This window comes from Phaethon aethereus, assembly GCF_964289735.1.
Source record: "Phaethon aethereus genome assembly, chromosome: 28".
Taxonomy (NCBI): domain Eukaryota; kingdom Metazoa; phylum Chordata; class Aves; order Phaethontiformes; family Phaethontidae; genus Phaethon; species Phaethon aethereus.
In genome coordinates this window covers 3,238,253-3,253,118 of record NC_138604.1, presented here as the reverse complement: position 1 = coordinate 3,253,118, position 14,866 = coordinate 3,238,253, and the positions used below count along the sequence as shown (strand labels likewise).

Below are 14,866 nucleotides of genomic sequence, written 5' to 3'. Positions count from 1 at the left end.
TGCGGTGCTGGCAGTGGGGGACTGTTCGCCCGGAGGCTTCAGGACTCGAGTGCTGCGAGAGAAGCTGCACTCATTGACCGAAGGCCCCGTGTTTCCGGAGCCGCTCGCCGGCGGTTTTCGTTCTGCACGCCGGGTTGGTCGGAGGGATTCCTGTCTGGATTACAGACAGCCCCTCCAAACTCATAAGGTGGCTTTTGCTGTTTTTATTTCAATCTATACCATGACTTTTTTTTCTATAAAACATAAAGTATTGTAACTTTTTAAATATTGGAAGAAACTCTTCCAAGCGTTAACCCTGTATAACGCAATTGTGGAGGATGCTTGTGTAAGAATCCTTGTCGTAAGCCGGCTTTCTCCTTGGAGGAAGCTTGGCTATCTTTGGAGGGTTGTTAACTGCGTCCCCAGTCTGGGGTGCTTTATTTGGAGATTCCCATGTTGGCAGGCACGTTGGTGTTTGCTCGGATGCCGTCTCTCTTCGTGAACTGTGCAATGAATGTGGGCCTCTGTAGTCGGTGCCACCTATAAAATCCCTCGGGGGCCCCGTCGTTCGTGTGAATGACGGGATAGTTACGAGCCATAAAAATATTATCTATGTAGCTTTGTTCTCGATGCATCAGTTTTGCAGCTGATGGTTTCTGTGCTGCCATGAACCAATGTTTCAACAGGCTTTTTTGTCAGCTTGTGGGGTGGAAAAAAACTGCTCTGCGCTGTCCACGTAATTTTACCGCATCTAGATTGAGTTCCTTGCCTTTGTTTTGGAGCCGGGCATCTGGTTCCCCGCACAGAGGCCCTGGATTTGTTCGGGGGCTTGCTGAGGAGTTGCATTTTTCACTACATGCTCTGAATGGCAGTATTTGCTTTTACGCTCACAGTCTCCTTAAAGAAAAATTAATGCCATGTGATGACCCTGTTGCCAAATCACAAAATGGAGGAGAGCAAGGGAAGATAGGGAACAGAATAATGTTTTTTATATATATGGTTTTTGGGGTGTGGTTTTTTTTTTTTATTTTAAACCTTGACTTTGAATCTTCTGGCTTCTTCAGTGGAAAAAACTTGTGGCAGATCTTGCTCTCCTCAGGGTGTGTGGGGGCTGGAAGAACAGTTTGATTCCCCCTGTGATGGCAAAGCCTTGCTTTAATTTCAACAGGAAAATTTGTTCATTGCAGAGTTTGACTTGGAAGGAAACTTGGCACCGCTGCAACGGGGGAAGCGTACAAAGCTTTCCTGGAAGCCTGGTTTTGTTTTGGAGGAGATCTGGGCATTTCTCCCTCCTCCCCACGTCTTGGTGGGGCTGCTTGAGACCCCCGGGCTGACCGTGAGCATCCTCCCTGCCGCCGTGGGCGAGGAGGGGATGTGGTGGTGCGACGATGGGGGAGACCCTGCACAGTGCAGATTTTGGAGACGTACCTAGCGGATAGCGTCCATGGGGGAAAGGCTGTGAAACGCTTGTGTTACTGACTGTCCAGTTTCGGTGCTTGCAGGGGCCCGCGGAGGCTCCTCTTGGAGTGGAGCAAGCTTTCATTTTTTATTTTTTTTTCTCTCCTGCTTTTGTTGGAAAATTAAAGATTTGAACATCTTTCTCACTTCAAGCACCGCTTCCAAACTTACCGATGAGAAGGTGGGAACCTCCCATTAGGGAGCTGGGAAACGTCCCGCGATCCACCCCCATCCTTTTACCCAGGGACAATGCTACCAGCAATAACCACGACGGGCCCCTCGTCGTCCACAGCAGCCCGTCGCCGCCCCTGCCGTCCCCGTTGCCAGGCTGTGGAGTTTTCTCAGGCTTAGAAGAGATCAGTTTTGTAAAGTAGCAAGGTGTTAACTGTCCCAGGTAGTCGTACTCGGGCCGGCGGCGCCCGCTTGCAGGACGAAGGGGACACGTAAAGCACCAGCGCTGAGCTGCACCGACCTGCAGAATCGGAGCCCTGCTGACCGAACCAGACTGAGGACGGAGCGGCGCTCAGCTGCCAAAGGAGGGGGGAAATTCCCGTTTCTGTAGAAATCGAGCCCCTTTGTGAAGCTACAGCTCTGACGCTTTCTGGAGTGACGTCCTTCAGCTGCTGAGCTCTGTCCCAGGGCAGCAGAGGAGCTGGAATTGCCTGTGGTGCTTCGAGACCGGCCCCCCAGCACAGCGGGACCTGGTGGCCGCGTGGACAAAAAGCAACGACTTCCAGCTCTGTGTCCCCAGGCCCAGAGCCCGTCTCTCCCTGAGCCATTGTGGGCGACGCTGCTGTAGCCCCCCAATTTTGGGTGCTGCTGAGGAAAAGAAACCATGTGGAGCAGCCGGCAAACTCCGAACCTGCTGGGGAGACGCTGGCCTGGCTTCGGTGCTGGCGGCGGCGGAGGATGACGAGGACTGGGGAAGGGCTGGCTGGGGGGGTCTCGGCCTCTGCCACCCCCCCACCGCGGGGTTCCCCGTCCTGTGGGTGCCCTTTTGCGGAGTGGCGGGGGAAGAGGCTTACTCCCTTCGCGTCCCGTTTTGATAATTGTATTTTTTCAATGTGAGGGAGGGGCGTTATTTTATCGTACAATCGCTTGGGGTGGGCAGGAGCCAAACCTCCTCCTCAGGGGAGGCTTGTTCTGCGCCCAAGCCTCCGTCTCGTGCGGGAGTTGCAGATGATTATATGTAGCAGAGATTTTACAACAAGGTATTTTCCCTTTTTCAAAGCTCTGTCTCATTTCTGCCTCCCCCCGTACTGTGGTCACGACAGCGTTGCCCCCATCCCCATGGCCTTGCGGCGATGCCGGGGCGGGCTGGACCCCTGCGTGCTGCCTCTCCCCCGAGCCCCCCCTCTTCCTCCCCCTCTGAATTCTGCGCAGTCGTGGTCTGGAGCGTCTCGACAGTCCCTCGTGATCTCTGGCTTCGTGGGTCGTCCTGTTCTCCCCGAGCCCTGCGGCTGGAGAGGGGACGGAGCCCAGTGCCCCTCGCTCAGCCTCGCCTCCCCCCTGCCTCTGGTCTCTCTCTGCCTCCCTAAAACGCTCGGCTCCCCGCGGTTTGGTCCCTCTGCGGCTGGCTTCGCCGCTGGGTCATGCGCGGCCGAGTCAGGGCCCCGTGCTCGTGGGCGATGAGTCCCGCGGCGGAGCCCCGGGCTGACTCAGCCGCCCCTTTCCCAGCAGCCGGGGAGGGTGAGCTCACGTGTGGGGGGCCGGGTCCCTCTCCCCGGGGACCCCTGCGGTGATGGGCTGCCACGGGTGTTGTTTAGAGGTAGCCTGAATCCGTGCCTTGGTGCTTCTCCCATCCCCTTGCTCCCTGGGGCTGTCCGTCCTCGTACCCGCGGCTGGACGCTGGTGGAGGTGATGATGATGATGATGATGATGTCATCCCCAGCATTGCGTGCCTGGGACGGGGGACTAGTGCCACCGGGTCGCACCGGGACCTTCCGGGCAGTGAACAAGGTTTTCTGACTTGTGCCAGCGGCAGCCGCGTGACGAGGTGCCCGTCACCGCAGAAAGCACCGTCTGGCCCCGCTTCCCCGGGGTGCTGCTGCCTGGGGTGGGGGGCGAGCCCGGTCCCCCTGGGCCCCGCCTGTGCCCCCCGAGCTGCGCTGATGGGAGCTGGCAGGGGCCGCGGGCCTGGCCCGGGGACGATGGCGACCGAGGTGAGGTCCTGTCCTCTGCTCCCGACACCGGCCCCGAGTTGCTGGCGGGGTCTGATCCTGCCATGTAGTGCCTGTCCTGAAGCAGCGGGTGCTCAGCCCTCCCGGGGGTGCTGGGCGGGGGCACGGGGGGTGTCCCAGGAGCAAGCAGCCCCTCTGCCATGGGGCGGGAGGATGGCCTCCGGCTGGGATCCGGCCCCCCGGCCCCCGCGCTGGGGCTGACTCAGCTCTGCCCCACAGCACCACGTGAAGTGGGGAGGGAGCCGCTGCTGCATCCCCCCCAAGTCTCCTCCTTCCCTCCAGCCCTGTGCAGGCCTGAGTGACTGCCAACATTTTCCAGCTGCCTCTTGACTTCCTTAATCCGGCGGCATAAAAGAGCTGCGGACGCAGCACCCGCATCCCCCGGTCCCAGGCTGCGCCGTCCGCCCGCCGCCAGCACGATGCCGGGGTAAGCGACGCGGGAGCGGGACGTGGGCGGACGGGAGACCCCACCAGGCGTTGCTGGGGCACTCGGGCGGCTTTTTCCCCCAGGGAACTGGACCCCAGTGGGAGTGGGGAGGGAAATCGGGTCCGGTGTGGCAGCGGTGGGCTAAGGGGGAAACTGAGGCACGGCGCGTCAGCCGGGGCTGGGGGCTCGGGCTGGTGTCCCCCTTCCTGCTCTGCCCTGGGGGTCTGGTGAGAAAGTCGATGCTGGGGGGGAGTGGGTAAAGCAAGGGAGAGGGCAGGATGGTCTGGGTCCGCCCGCACCTCCCGCTCCCGGCACCCCCAAAACTCGGTTTCGCCGCGGCCTGGGGCCGCCGGAATGGCGCGGTAATGGGAACCAGCTGTCCCGGCTCATGTGACGCCCGCGCCCGGCCAGCGCCGCAGGGTCCCGGTCCCAGAACAGGGTGGGGTCCCGGCCCAAAACCAGGGTGGTGCTGGGCCCCGTGGCCTGGTAGCAGGGTGGGTACGGGGTTGGGGTCTCCCCCAGCACGTCAGCGGGGTGGGTATGGGGTCTCAGTCCCTCGTGGCTCCCTGATGGGGCGGGCATAGGGTCCCCCACAGCCGGGAAGCGGGGTGGACTCGGGGGTCCTGGCCCCTATAGCCCAGCCCCGGCTGCGCTCGGGGTCCTGGCCCCCGTCCAGCCCTCCCAGGCTCAGTCTCTGTCCCCGTCCCCAGGCTGTGGTGGCCCACGCTGCTGGCCCTGCTGGCCCCCACGGCGGTGGCCCAGCCGCACCCCCAGCGGGAGCTGGACACCCAGTGGCACCTCTGGAAGAAAACCTATCGCAAGCAGTACAACGGCGAGGTACGGCGGAGCCCCGCGGGAGGGCGGCTGGGGACCACCCCGGCCACGTGTCCCCCCCCCAGGGTTTGGGGGGGACACGGGCAGGACCCCTCTGTCCGGCGCCGGCTCACACCCCGTGGTGCAGGCGGACGAGGCGGCGCGGAGGCTGATCTGGGAGAAGAACCTCAAGTACATCAACACCCACAACCTGGAGCACGCGCTGGGCGTCCACACCTTCGAGCTGGCCATGAACCACCTGGGCGACATGGTGGGTGTCACTGCGGGGGGACAGGAATGGGGCGGTTGAGAGGGGACTCGGCACCCTTGGGTGCTGCTCTGCCCACCGGCCCCAGGGCTGCACCCATCCACGCCGGGCTCCTTCCCCAGACCAGCCAGGAGGTGGTGAGGATGATGACGGGCTTGAAGGTGCCTCGCGGCCGCCCGCGTCGCAACGAGACGCTCTATGTCCCCGACTGGACCGAGAGAGCCCCGGCTGCTGTGGACTGGCGGAGGAAAGGCTACGTGACGCCCGTCAAGAACCAGGTAAGCAGGGCGCTCCCGCAGGTGCCCAGAGCGGGGTGGCACCCCGGTGGCACCCGTCGTGTCCCCGCAGGGCCAGTGCGGCTCGTGCTGGGCTTTCAGCTCGGTGGGCGCGCTGGAGGGGCAGCTGAAGCGGAAGACGGGGAAGCTGCTCTCCCTCAGCCCCCAAAACCTGGTGGACTGCGTGGCCAACAACGACGGCTGCGGCGGCGGTTACATGACCAACGCCTTCGAGTACGTCCGGCAGAACCGCGGCATCGACTCGGAGGATGCCTACCCCTACATCGGCCAGGTCTGGGGCTGGGAGGGGGGTAAGGTCTCCATCCGCTCCCCCCCCCGACTGCCCTCCCATCCCCATCTGGCCTTGACCCGGCTGGTCCCGCGCAGGATGAGAGCTGCATGTACAGCCCCACCGGGAAGGCGGCCAAGTGCCGCGGCTACCGGGAAATCCCTGAAGGGAACGAGAAGGCTTTGAAGAGGGCCGTGGCCAGGATCGGGCCCGTCTCCGTGGGCATCGACGCCAGCCTGCCCTCCTTCCAGTTCTACAGCCGGGGTGAGGGGCCGGGGGGGCACCCCCTCTGGTGCCCGCTGGCCGTGGGCCAGATCGGGGAAACTGAGGCACGGCCGGGTGGTTTATCCCGAGCGTAACCCTCCGTCCCGCCCCCCAGGCGTGTACTACGACGAGAGCTGCAACGCCGAAAACATCAACCACGCGGTGCTGGCGGTGGGCTACGGCACGCAGAAGGGCACCAAGCACTGGATCATCAAGAACAGGTACGTACGGCGGGGGCCGCTTTTCGCCAGCTCGGCGTTTGCCGGCGGCTCAGGCTCGGCCTTTTCTCCCCACAGCTGGGGCGAGGAGTGGGGCAACAAGGGCTACGTCCTGCTGGCGCGCAACATGAACAACGCCTGCGGCATCGCCAACCTCGCCAGCTTCCCCAAGATGTGAGCGCTGCCGGCACGCGCCCTTCCCGCGCCCCATCCCGCCGCCCCCCGCTTCCCTGCCTTCGCGCTCGGCCTCTTCGCTCCCCGTCTCCAAAGCTGACGTCGCTCCGGGGCGGGATCGCAGCCTCTCCACGAGAAACCTCCCCCGGGAGAGGGGCAGACCCCCCGGCTGCGGCCGAGCAGCGCGATGAGCTCCCCCCGACTCTGTTTTCCCGGGACTCCTTGGCCGTGCCAGCACCGCGTGTGCCGCGTTCTGCCTTCCCGCGGCCGCCGGCACTCGGCGCCCGGCGTGGCCGGCCCCAGAGAGTCTGATCCGTCCGGCGATGCTTGTGCAAACGTGTCCCGCGCCGGCCTCTGCCTCCGGGAACGCGGATGCGCGGGGAAATCCCGCGCGGGGGGAATATCCCCCGCGGAGAGCACGGCTCCGGGCCCGGCCGTCGCTCCGCACCTCGCGTCCCGGCGGGGGCCCAGAGAGTGGTACGATTTTATTTTTAAAATAAACACCGTTGGGAATAAACGCTCGGGCTGGTGGGCTCTGTGCTGGCCCCGTGGCGGGGTGGGGGGGGCTGCAGTCATGGAAAAGCCCTTCCCCTCCCCAAAGGGGCAGGAGCCGCCGGTAAAACGTGGGCGAAGCGGGGGGAGAAGATGCCGCCGGGGTCTCTTTGCAAAACCCCACCCGCTTTTGCAGGACCCCTGAAGCAGGTTGAAGAAATATTGGGGGGGACGAAGGAGGAAGAAAGCGGAGCAGCAAACGAACGGCGGGCGCGCTGCGGGGCCGCGGCTTCGGGCAGACGCTCGTGCCGGGGCTGGGTGCTATTTTGCAGCCGAAATCCCGTGCCGCCCCAAAAACGCAAATCCAAGCGCTCCTTGTAATGCCACAAACGGGGAAACGACTGCAGCAAAGCTCAGGGCCAGCCCGAACAGGAGCGAAGGCGATACTTGCTTTAAAAGTTCGGGATGGGGATAAAAAAAAAAACGTTTAGACGTTTAAAAATAAGTTTCTTTTTCCCACTCGCGCCCGGGCGGCGAGACGGGGGTGGCGAAGGGCCCGGCCGGGCGGTGCGGGGGACGAGGGATGCGGTTAATTCATCGGCGCCCGCCGGGATGCACCGTCAGGGCCGTTTGACACCGGAGCGTTGTGAAAAGAAAGTGAAATGGGGGCATTTCCCCGGCCGCGGCAAGCGGAGGGACCCCCTCGTGCCCCCTTCGTGCCGAGGCCAAGCCGGGCTCGGGGGGAAGCCGCGGCGTGGCCGGGCAGGCAGGTGAGACGTCTCCCCGGGGCGTCTTTTGGCTGGAGAACGCGGAGAAACGCTCCTTCGGCGCTCGCCCGGGGGCCGGAGCCCACCTCTGCTGCCTCGGGGCGTCCCTTGCCCCGTTCCGCGGCAGCCGCCGCGGCGCCGGGGGAAGCAGGTTGGCGGAGGGAACCTCTGGGGATGTGCGTCCTTTGGGGACGTGAAAAGCCCCCAGGCTGGGGGCTGGCGCTGCCCCCGCTGAGCGCGGGGAGGCCGCTGGCTCCCTTCGCCCTCCCGGCCACGCCCGTGGGTCCGCGCGGGGCGTTCGGCGCCGCGGGAGCCCCGGGGAAGCTGGGGGCGGCCCCCAGCGCCCGGACCCTGGCTGGCTGCCCCGGGAGCCGCGGGGACGGCGGCGGCTGGAGGACCAAAGCTTTCGGAAAACCGAAGTAGGGATGATCGGTACGGCCGCACGGCGCGGGTGGGCGTCAGACCCGGGCGTCGCTCAGGCCGGCTCCGCTCAAAATGGAGGCGTCGCTTGGTCCTCTCGCTCCCGGAGGAAACCCGCTTTGCGGCACCCCGGGCTCGTCGGTCCTGGCGGGCGTAACGCGGGGCGGGACTCCCCGCGGCCTCCGCTGTGTTTTCCCCCTCGCCGTCGTTTGCCGGGACGCCGTGCGCTGCCGCAACCCTGCGTCGGGCCGCCGCGCGGCGACGGAGCCGCGCTGCCGGGCGCCGGCGCCCACCTCTCGCCGGCACGCCTCCCGGGGCGCGAACTCGACTTAGGGCGAGTTGGCCGAAAGCTGCTTCCAAACGCCTCCGGGTACCTACCACGACGCTCTCGGGTGGTGAATGGCGTCGCGCTCGGCGTCGGCTCTTGGCGGGGGGGGCTGCTGGCTCCCGAAGACCGGGCACGGCAAACCCCGCGGCCGAGCAGCTTCTCCTTTCGGCCTCCGCTCCGAGGGGCACGCTGAGGGTTTCACAACCGCAGGGTAAAGGGCCCTTGGTTAAGCCCCGTACGCCCGAACCGCCGTACGCCGCCCGAACCGCCGTACGCCGCCCGAACCGCCGCCTCGGGGCCGCGATTCGGCTCCAAACGGGGGATTTCTGCTCTGCGGGGAACGCCGGCGTTGCCGGCGTGCCCCGACGCTGAGTCAGCGCAAAGGGCCGGCGCTTCTCCGGGAGAACCCGAGCCGGTTCGGTTTGGGGTCGGCACCGGCAAACCCCCTCCGTCGGCCGGCTTGGAGGCACCGCCGGGAGGGGGGCTGCCGCCCCGGCGTGGAAACGTGTGCGCGGGCGCGTGTCTCGCTGCCCGAAAGGCAGAACAAGGGAAAAACGAAGCGCTGACGTCAGAGTCCCGCTCGGGCGGCACGTCTCCGGGAAAGCCGAAGCGGCGCCGTCGGCAGCCAAACGCCGTTATCTTCTAAAGCGACGACCAGAAACCCGCCTGCGGGCGGTGCCGCCAACGAAGCTCCTTCACCCTGGCGTCAGGCCTGGGCTGATTTTTTTTTTAATATAAAAAACCAATTAATTGAGCTTTATCTGGTTTTGTCCCGGCGGTTTTGACTCCAGCACATAGAAAAGAAGGGATTTTCCTCTGCCCCTCCCGGAAAAGTGAGCGGCAGTGACACCCGGTACGGGAGCCGCCGGCTCAGCCCTTTTGGCCAAAAGAGGCGAATTTGGCTCTTCCCGTGGCCGCGGGGGAGCGCGCGCGGTGAAAAACCCGCTTTTAACGGGGGGTGGGGAGCGAAGGCCGCGAGGGAGAGGGCGGCCGGTGCCGCCCGTCGTCTCCTCCTCGCTTCGCTCGTCCTCCGAAGGTCGGGGTGCGCCTCGAGCCCCCCGCTCCCGCGCCCTCCCCCGGAATTTGTCCCCGACGAGGGGTAATGGGCCGGGAACGGCGCCGGCCACGCGGGCGGGAGCCTCCCCGCTGTCGTGGTCGCCGGCCCCCGCCATCTCCGGCAGCCGTTCAGAAAACGGCTCGGCCGCGTCCCGGGGGCCCCGCGACGCCCTTTTCCTCCCTCTCCGCCGCCGGAAGGTGGTTCCCCGCGGCGCGGCGGTGGGGAACGCGCCCTCCTGCCCCGCGGACGCCCCGGCGCAGGCTGGGGCGCCATTTCCGGGCAGCCCAGGCCTCCGCTGCCCGCCTTGCCCGCCTGCCTGCGACGTGATGCGCGTTAGCGGCGTCTTCGGCCGTCCGGGCAGCGCCGAGGCTGCCGGCTCAGCGCCGTCCCGTGACTGTGTTCAAACCATGTCCTCCCACCCGGGCTTCCCCACGAAAGGGGAACACGTTTGATTTTGGTTTGGTTTGGTTTAGTTTTCTTTTCTTTTTTAATTTAATTTTATTTAAATTTATTTTATTTATTTTGTTTTGTTTTGTTTTTATTTAATTATTTTTATTTTTATTTATTTTGTTTATCTTTTTATTTATTTTTGTTTATATTTAGTTTATCTTAATTTATTTTATTTATTTTTATTTTATTTTTAATTTAACTTTCATTTTATTATTTTTATTTATTTTGTTTTATTTATTTTATTTTTAAATTTTAATTTAATTGTGTTTATTTACTTTATTATATTCTTTTTATTTATTTTTATTTTATATTATGATACATATTTTTTGTTTTATTTTATTTTAATTTAATTTATTTTATTTTCCGAGGAGCCGGCCTCGGCCAGGTTGCGACACGGCCGTGCCGCGACGGGAGCTCCGCTCTACCCAGTTCAAACCAGTAGCCGGGCCCCGCGCCCCCCCCCGCCCCGTCGCTCGGCTCGCGGGGCGCCGCCCGCAGAAGCTCCGACCCGCAGCCGCGGGCTGAGGGCGGCGCCCGGAGCCCCGGCGGCCCCGCGCCGCGAAAACGGAACCCGAGCGTTTCCGCGTTTCCGCGTTTCCTCGCTCGCGCTCCCGCCGCCGACCCCCCGCCGCGCCCGCGCTGCGCGGGGCCCGGAGCCCCGCGGCCGCCGGCGGAAGGAGCCCTGGCAGGTACGTCGGGTCGAGGCGGTAAAGCCGGCGGAACCGCGTTTCGGTGCTGACCCCGGCCCCGCCGTACCCCCCGCCTCCCCCCGGCCCCCTGCGGGCCGGACCGCGCGCGGCGGCCCCGCCCCGGGAGCCGCGGGGCACCGGCCGCGCAAAAACCGGGGGTTTAAAAAAAAAAAAAAAAAAAATTGTTTTTTTACTTTTTGTTGTTGTTGTTGTTGTCGCTTTGCTTTTGAAGGCGCTGGAAAACACCAGCCCTGTCCGAACAGCCGCTTGCCCGGGGGGACGGGCGAGCCCCCCGCGGGGCGGCTTCGCGGGCACGGCGGGGCTCCGGCAGGCTCCTCCGTCCCCCCGAGCGAAGCTTCTGGCTCCCGGGTGGGACTGGGGATTTCGGGGGGCCGGGGGGCGCGGGGCGGGCGGCGCCGCTGCGGCGCGTTGGGCCGGGGGCTGTTGGCGTCGCCCGGCGCGGCGTCACGCCGGCGAGCCCGGGTCAGGGATGTCATCACCGCTCGGCCTCCCTCGCCAAACCGGATTTGTCGCTAAGGGGTCAAGCACGGCTCCGGCTCCGAGCCCTCGGCTCCCGTCGCTCCGACTCCCCGGCTGCGCGCGATGGGCCCGCTGGCTCCCGTCGCCTTCCTGGCCGCGCTCGCGGCGGCGCTGGGACGCCCCGACCCCGCGCTGGACTGGCACTGGCAGCTCTGGAAGAAAACCTACGGCAAGGAGTACCGCCACGAGGTACGGGCGCCCCGGGGCCAGCGGAGGCGGCTCGGGGCGCGAACGCGGCGGGCGACGCTCCGGCACGACCGCCCGTCGCGCCGCGGGGAGAAGAGCCGACAGCGCTTCGGGGCGCCGCGGGATCCCGGGGGGCGGCTGGGCAGGGGCTCCCCGGCCCCTCGCGGGGGATAAAACGGGGCGGCGGGGGCCGTCGCCGGGCGCCACGAGGCCGCGCTTGGTTGCAGAAAGAGGAAGGGGACCGGCGCGCGACGTGGGAGAGGAACCTGCGGCTGGTGACGCTGCACAACCTGGAGCACTCCCTGGGGCTGCACTCCTACGCGCTGGGCATGAACCACCTGGGGGACATGGTAGGTGCCGGCCGCGCCGCCGCGAGGGCCCCCCCTCTCCTCGCGGACCCCCGCGGCCGTGGGCGAGCTGCGCGGGCGTTCCTGTGCTCGGCCCGCGGGCGTGAGGCAACGCGGCGTGAGGAAATAGCTCCTTCTTAGCGCGGCGTTCGGGGCGCGCAGGGCTGGTCCCGGTCGTTCCGTGGATTTGCACATCATCCCTCCGCGGCGTCCTAAGGTCGTGGCGGCGGTTGATGAAACGTTCCAGCTTCCAGGGACTCTCGGCGCTGGGGTTGAGCTTTGCGTTTTCTTTTTTCTTGCCTTTTCCGATGAACGGCCGGAAAATCGACGTTAATAAAAAAATAAAATGAAAAGCCGGGGGCTGCGCAAAGCTGCTAACTGCGCGGCTCCGAGGGACGTCCCCCTCCGCCGCCGCGCGCCCGCTGCGGGACCTACCGGAGACGAGCGGGTGACGAGCCGCTGTTGCCTTTCCCCACCAGACGCGCGAGGAAGTGGCGGCTTCGTTAACCGGGCTGAGCGTCGCCCCGCGGCCAAACCGGACCCGCGCGTCCCGGCCGCGGCCGGCGAGCACAGCCCCGGCGGCGGTGGACTGGCGGGAGGAGGGATGCGTCACGTCCGTGAAGAACCAGGTGCGACGCGCTCCCCCGCGCCTCTTCGCCTCTGGCTCCCGCGCCCGGTCTGAGGGTCTCCGGGGCTTTCGCAGGGCGCCTGCGGGTCGTGCTGGGCGTTCAGCGCCGTGGGGGCCCTGGAGGCGCAGGCGAAGCTGAAGACGGGGAAGCTGGTGTCGCTGAGCGCCCAGAACCTCGTTGACTGCTCCGCGATGTACGGGAACAAAGGCTGCGGCGGCGGTTTCATGACCAACGCCTTCCAGTACGTCATCGACAACCAAGGGATCGAGTCGGACGACTCCTACCCCTACACGGCGCAGGTAGGCGTCGGGCCGCCGCGGCGCGCGAGATCGGCGGCGACGTGGCCGTTGGTCCCGCTCTCCCGCGTCCGCCCCTTTCTCCTCCTCCCACCCCCCGATTTCCCTCCGTCTCGGTTTCCACCAGTCTCGTGTCGTCGTCTTGGCGGCCGGTTCCTTCAGAGCCGGGGAAGGGACCTGTAGGCTGGTGTTTTCCTCGCGGGTGAATGACTGGACCGGGAGCCAGAATTTCGGCGTGGTTATTTCTGCCCTACATAAGTTATTGAGCAACGTGCTACGCGGAAGGGAAAAATGGGGCAGGAGTCCTGGGTCCTGCTCTCGGCTCCCTGTGTTATTCCGCCTTCCGTCGTTTTAAGATGGGGTGTTGGTGTTTCTACCCTGGTCGGAGCAGGGCAGCTCAGTCGAGTGGAACGCGAGTCTTCGAACACGCACGAGGCAGCTACGGAGACAAAAGACGCCGTTCTCCCTGCCCGGAGGGAGAGCGAGAAGCCGTGGGCTTCGTTTACAGTGGGAGAAATTTAGGTGGAAGATGAGGAGGAGCTTCTGGTGGGAAGGACGAGGGAGCGAGGACGGTTTCTCTGGGGAAGTGGCAGAAGTGTTGTCACCGGAGGTTTCTAGAAAAAAGGCGGAGAATTCTGTGGAAATGGTTTGGCTGCTCCTGGAGTGGGGAAGTGAGAGGAAGAAGATGGTCTCCTCCGGCCCTCCCGGCCATCTGTGCCGTAACCCCGTCTGTAGGAAAATGGTGGCCAAAGAAAGGGGAAGATGGGGGTGGCACAGGGTGAGAGAGGGCTGATGGAAAACACGTACCTGAAAGTCTTGAGATGTTCCTGGGGGATCCTTCGCGCTCCTCTTCTCAACTTCCCCTTCTTCCTACCAGAATGGGACCTGTCAATACAACGCTTCCGCACGAGCCGCCACTTGCTCCAAGTACGTCGAGCTCCCGTACGCCGACGAAGCAGCCCTCAAAGATGCCGTAGCCAACGTCGGACCAGTCTCCGTCGCCATCGACGCCACCCAGCCCACCTTCTTCTTGTACAGGTCAGGTACGTCCTTTTACCCTGGAGGTCTTCTCCTGAGTCTTCCGCATCTTTCCGGACGTCAAGCTCGTGGCGTTTGGCAAGCTGGGCCCTAATTCCTGGATGAAGGCATCAACGCGACAAAACCTGAGCTAGCGGCGCTGGTTTTGTTGTACAACCACGCCGAAGGTTGAATTCGGTCCCAGTGGTGACTCGAAGGCGAGGTCTTGTGCTCCGATGACGTGCTTCCGAACTCCTTTTTTCCCAGGTGTGTACGACGACCCCCGGTGCACGCAGGAGGTGAATCACGGCGTGCTCGTCATCGGCTACGGCACCCTAAACGATAAGGATTACTGGCTCGTGAAAAACAGGTAGCGGCACGGCCGCGGAGGGCTGAACTCTGGCTACCGCGGGGCTCGCTCTCCGTGGGGATGGGCTTCTCCCAGGTCGCCGCCGCGGCTCAAACTGACGCCCACAAAATTCTACAGCGACCGGTATTTATGCCGGAGAGAGGGAGACCAGCCGGGCGCTTGCGCAAGGAGGGTCGTCACAGAGTTGAAAGTTGGCGTCGGTCCTTAAACCGTTGCCCGAGGATGCGCGCTTGGCCGCGTCCAAGCACCTTTGTGTCGTCGCGGCAGCGCGAGGGAGCTTTCAATGCATTTAAAATCCAGCCACGGGTATTTTAACCGCCTTAAGCTCCCTTTGTGTCGCCGAGTGTTGTCGTAACTTAACGCGGGATTAGGAGTCCCGCGAAGCGGTTACGGAAAGCGCGTCAGTGCTGTGACGTTGGTACAGCTGCCGCTTGCGGACGAAGGAATTTAATTTTTCTCATGTCTGTTTGGTTTTTTTTTTGTTTTGTTTTGTTTTGTTTCCTGTCCCCACAAGTTGGGGCGTGCATTTTGGTGACGAGGGCTACATCCGCATGGCGAGAAACCACGCGAACCATTGCGGCATCGCCAGTTACGCCTCTTACCCGCTGATGTAGACGGGCCCCGCGCTTCGGAGAGGACGCGGTTGAACACCGATGCTGCGCTTGCTGACGGATCTACCGACTTCAGGAATCGTTTTCTGGCTGTGTGGGCAACGTCCTTTGCCTGGGAGGGTTTTGGAATATGATTTACAGGCACCTGGTGGCTTCTTTTGGGGGAAAAGCTGTTCTTTTCAGAGTAAATTTGCGATGCCCGCAGTTGTAATGGAGATCGTGTTTTCCTCTGCCGCTGCGCAGCGAGTACCTGCGATGACACAGGTCTCGTTCTGTCTCTGTGTGGTGTTGATGAAATTGCAGAATTTCTTTGAAAAATAAA

General features: G+C 63.6%; 2 protein-coding genes across 2 annotated transcripts; both read left to right on the top strand.

Moving 5' to 3' along the window:
* Positions 1–3,587: 3,587 nt before the first annotated feature.
* CTSK (cathepsin K) lies at positions 3,588–6,463 on the top strand (the record flags this gene model as incomplete). Its single annotated transcript, XM_082011576.1, is given in 12 exon segments — positions 3,588–3,599; positions 3,837–3,944; positions 3,948–3,953; positions 3,957–3,990; positions 3,993–4,044; positions 4,755–4,881; positions 5,006–5,128; positions 5,248–5,403; positions 5,474–5,692; positions 5,788–5,953; positions 6,069–6,174; positions 6,250–6,463. Coding segments are annotated over 12 exon segments (1,209 nt in total). The 3' UTR covers positions 6,350–6,463.
* A 4,688-nt stretch (positions 6,464–11,151) lies between these two features.
* Positions 11,152–14,866, top strand: CTSS (cathepsin S; the record flags this gene model as incomplete). The annotated part of the gene is made up of 7 exons (XM_082011398.1): positions 11,152–11,277; positions 11,505–11,624; positions 12,101–12,250; positions 12,325–12,549; positions 13,424–13,589; positions 13,831–13,933; positions 14,448–14,866. The coding sequence occupies 7 exons, from the start codon at positions 11,152–11,154 to the stop codon at positions 14,545–14,547; spliced, it is 990 nt and encodes a 329-aa protein (XP_081867524.1). The 3' UTR covers positions 14,548–14,866.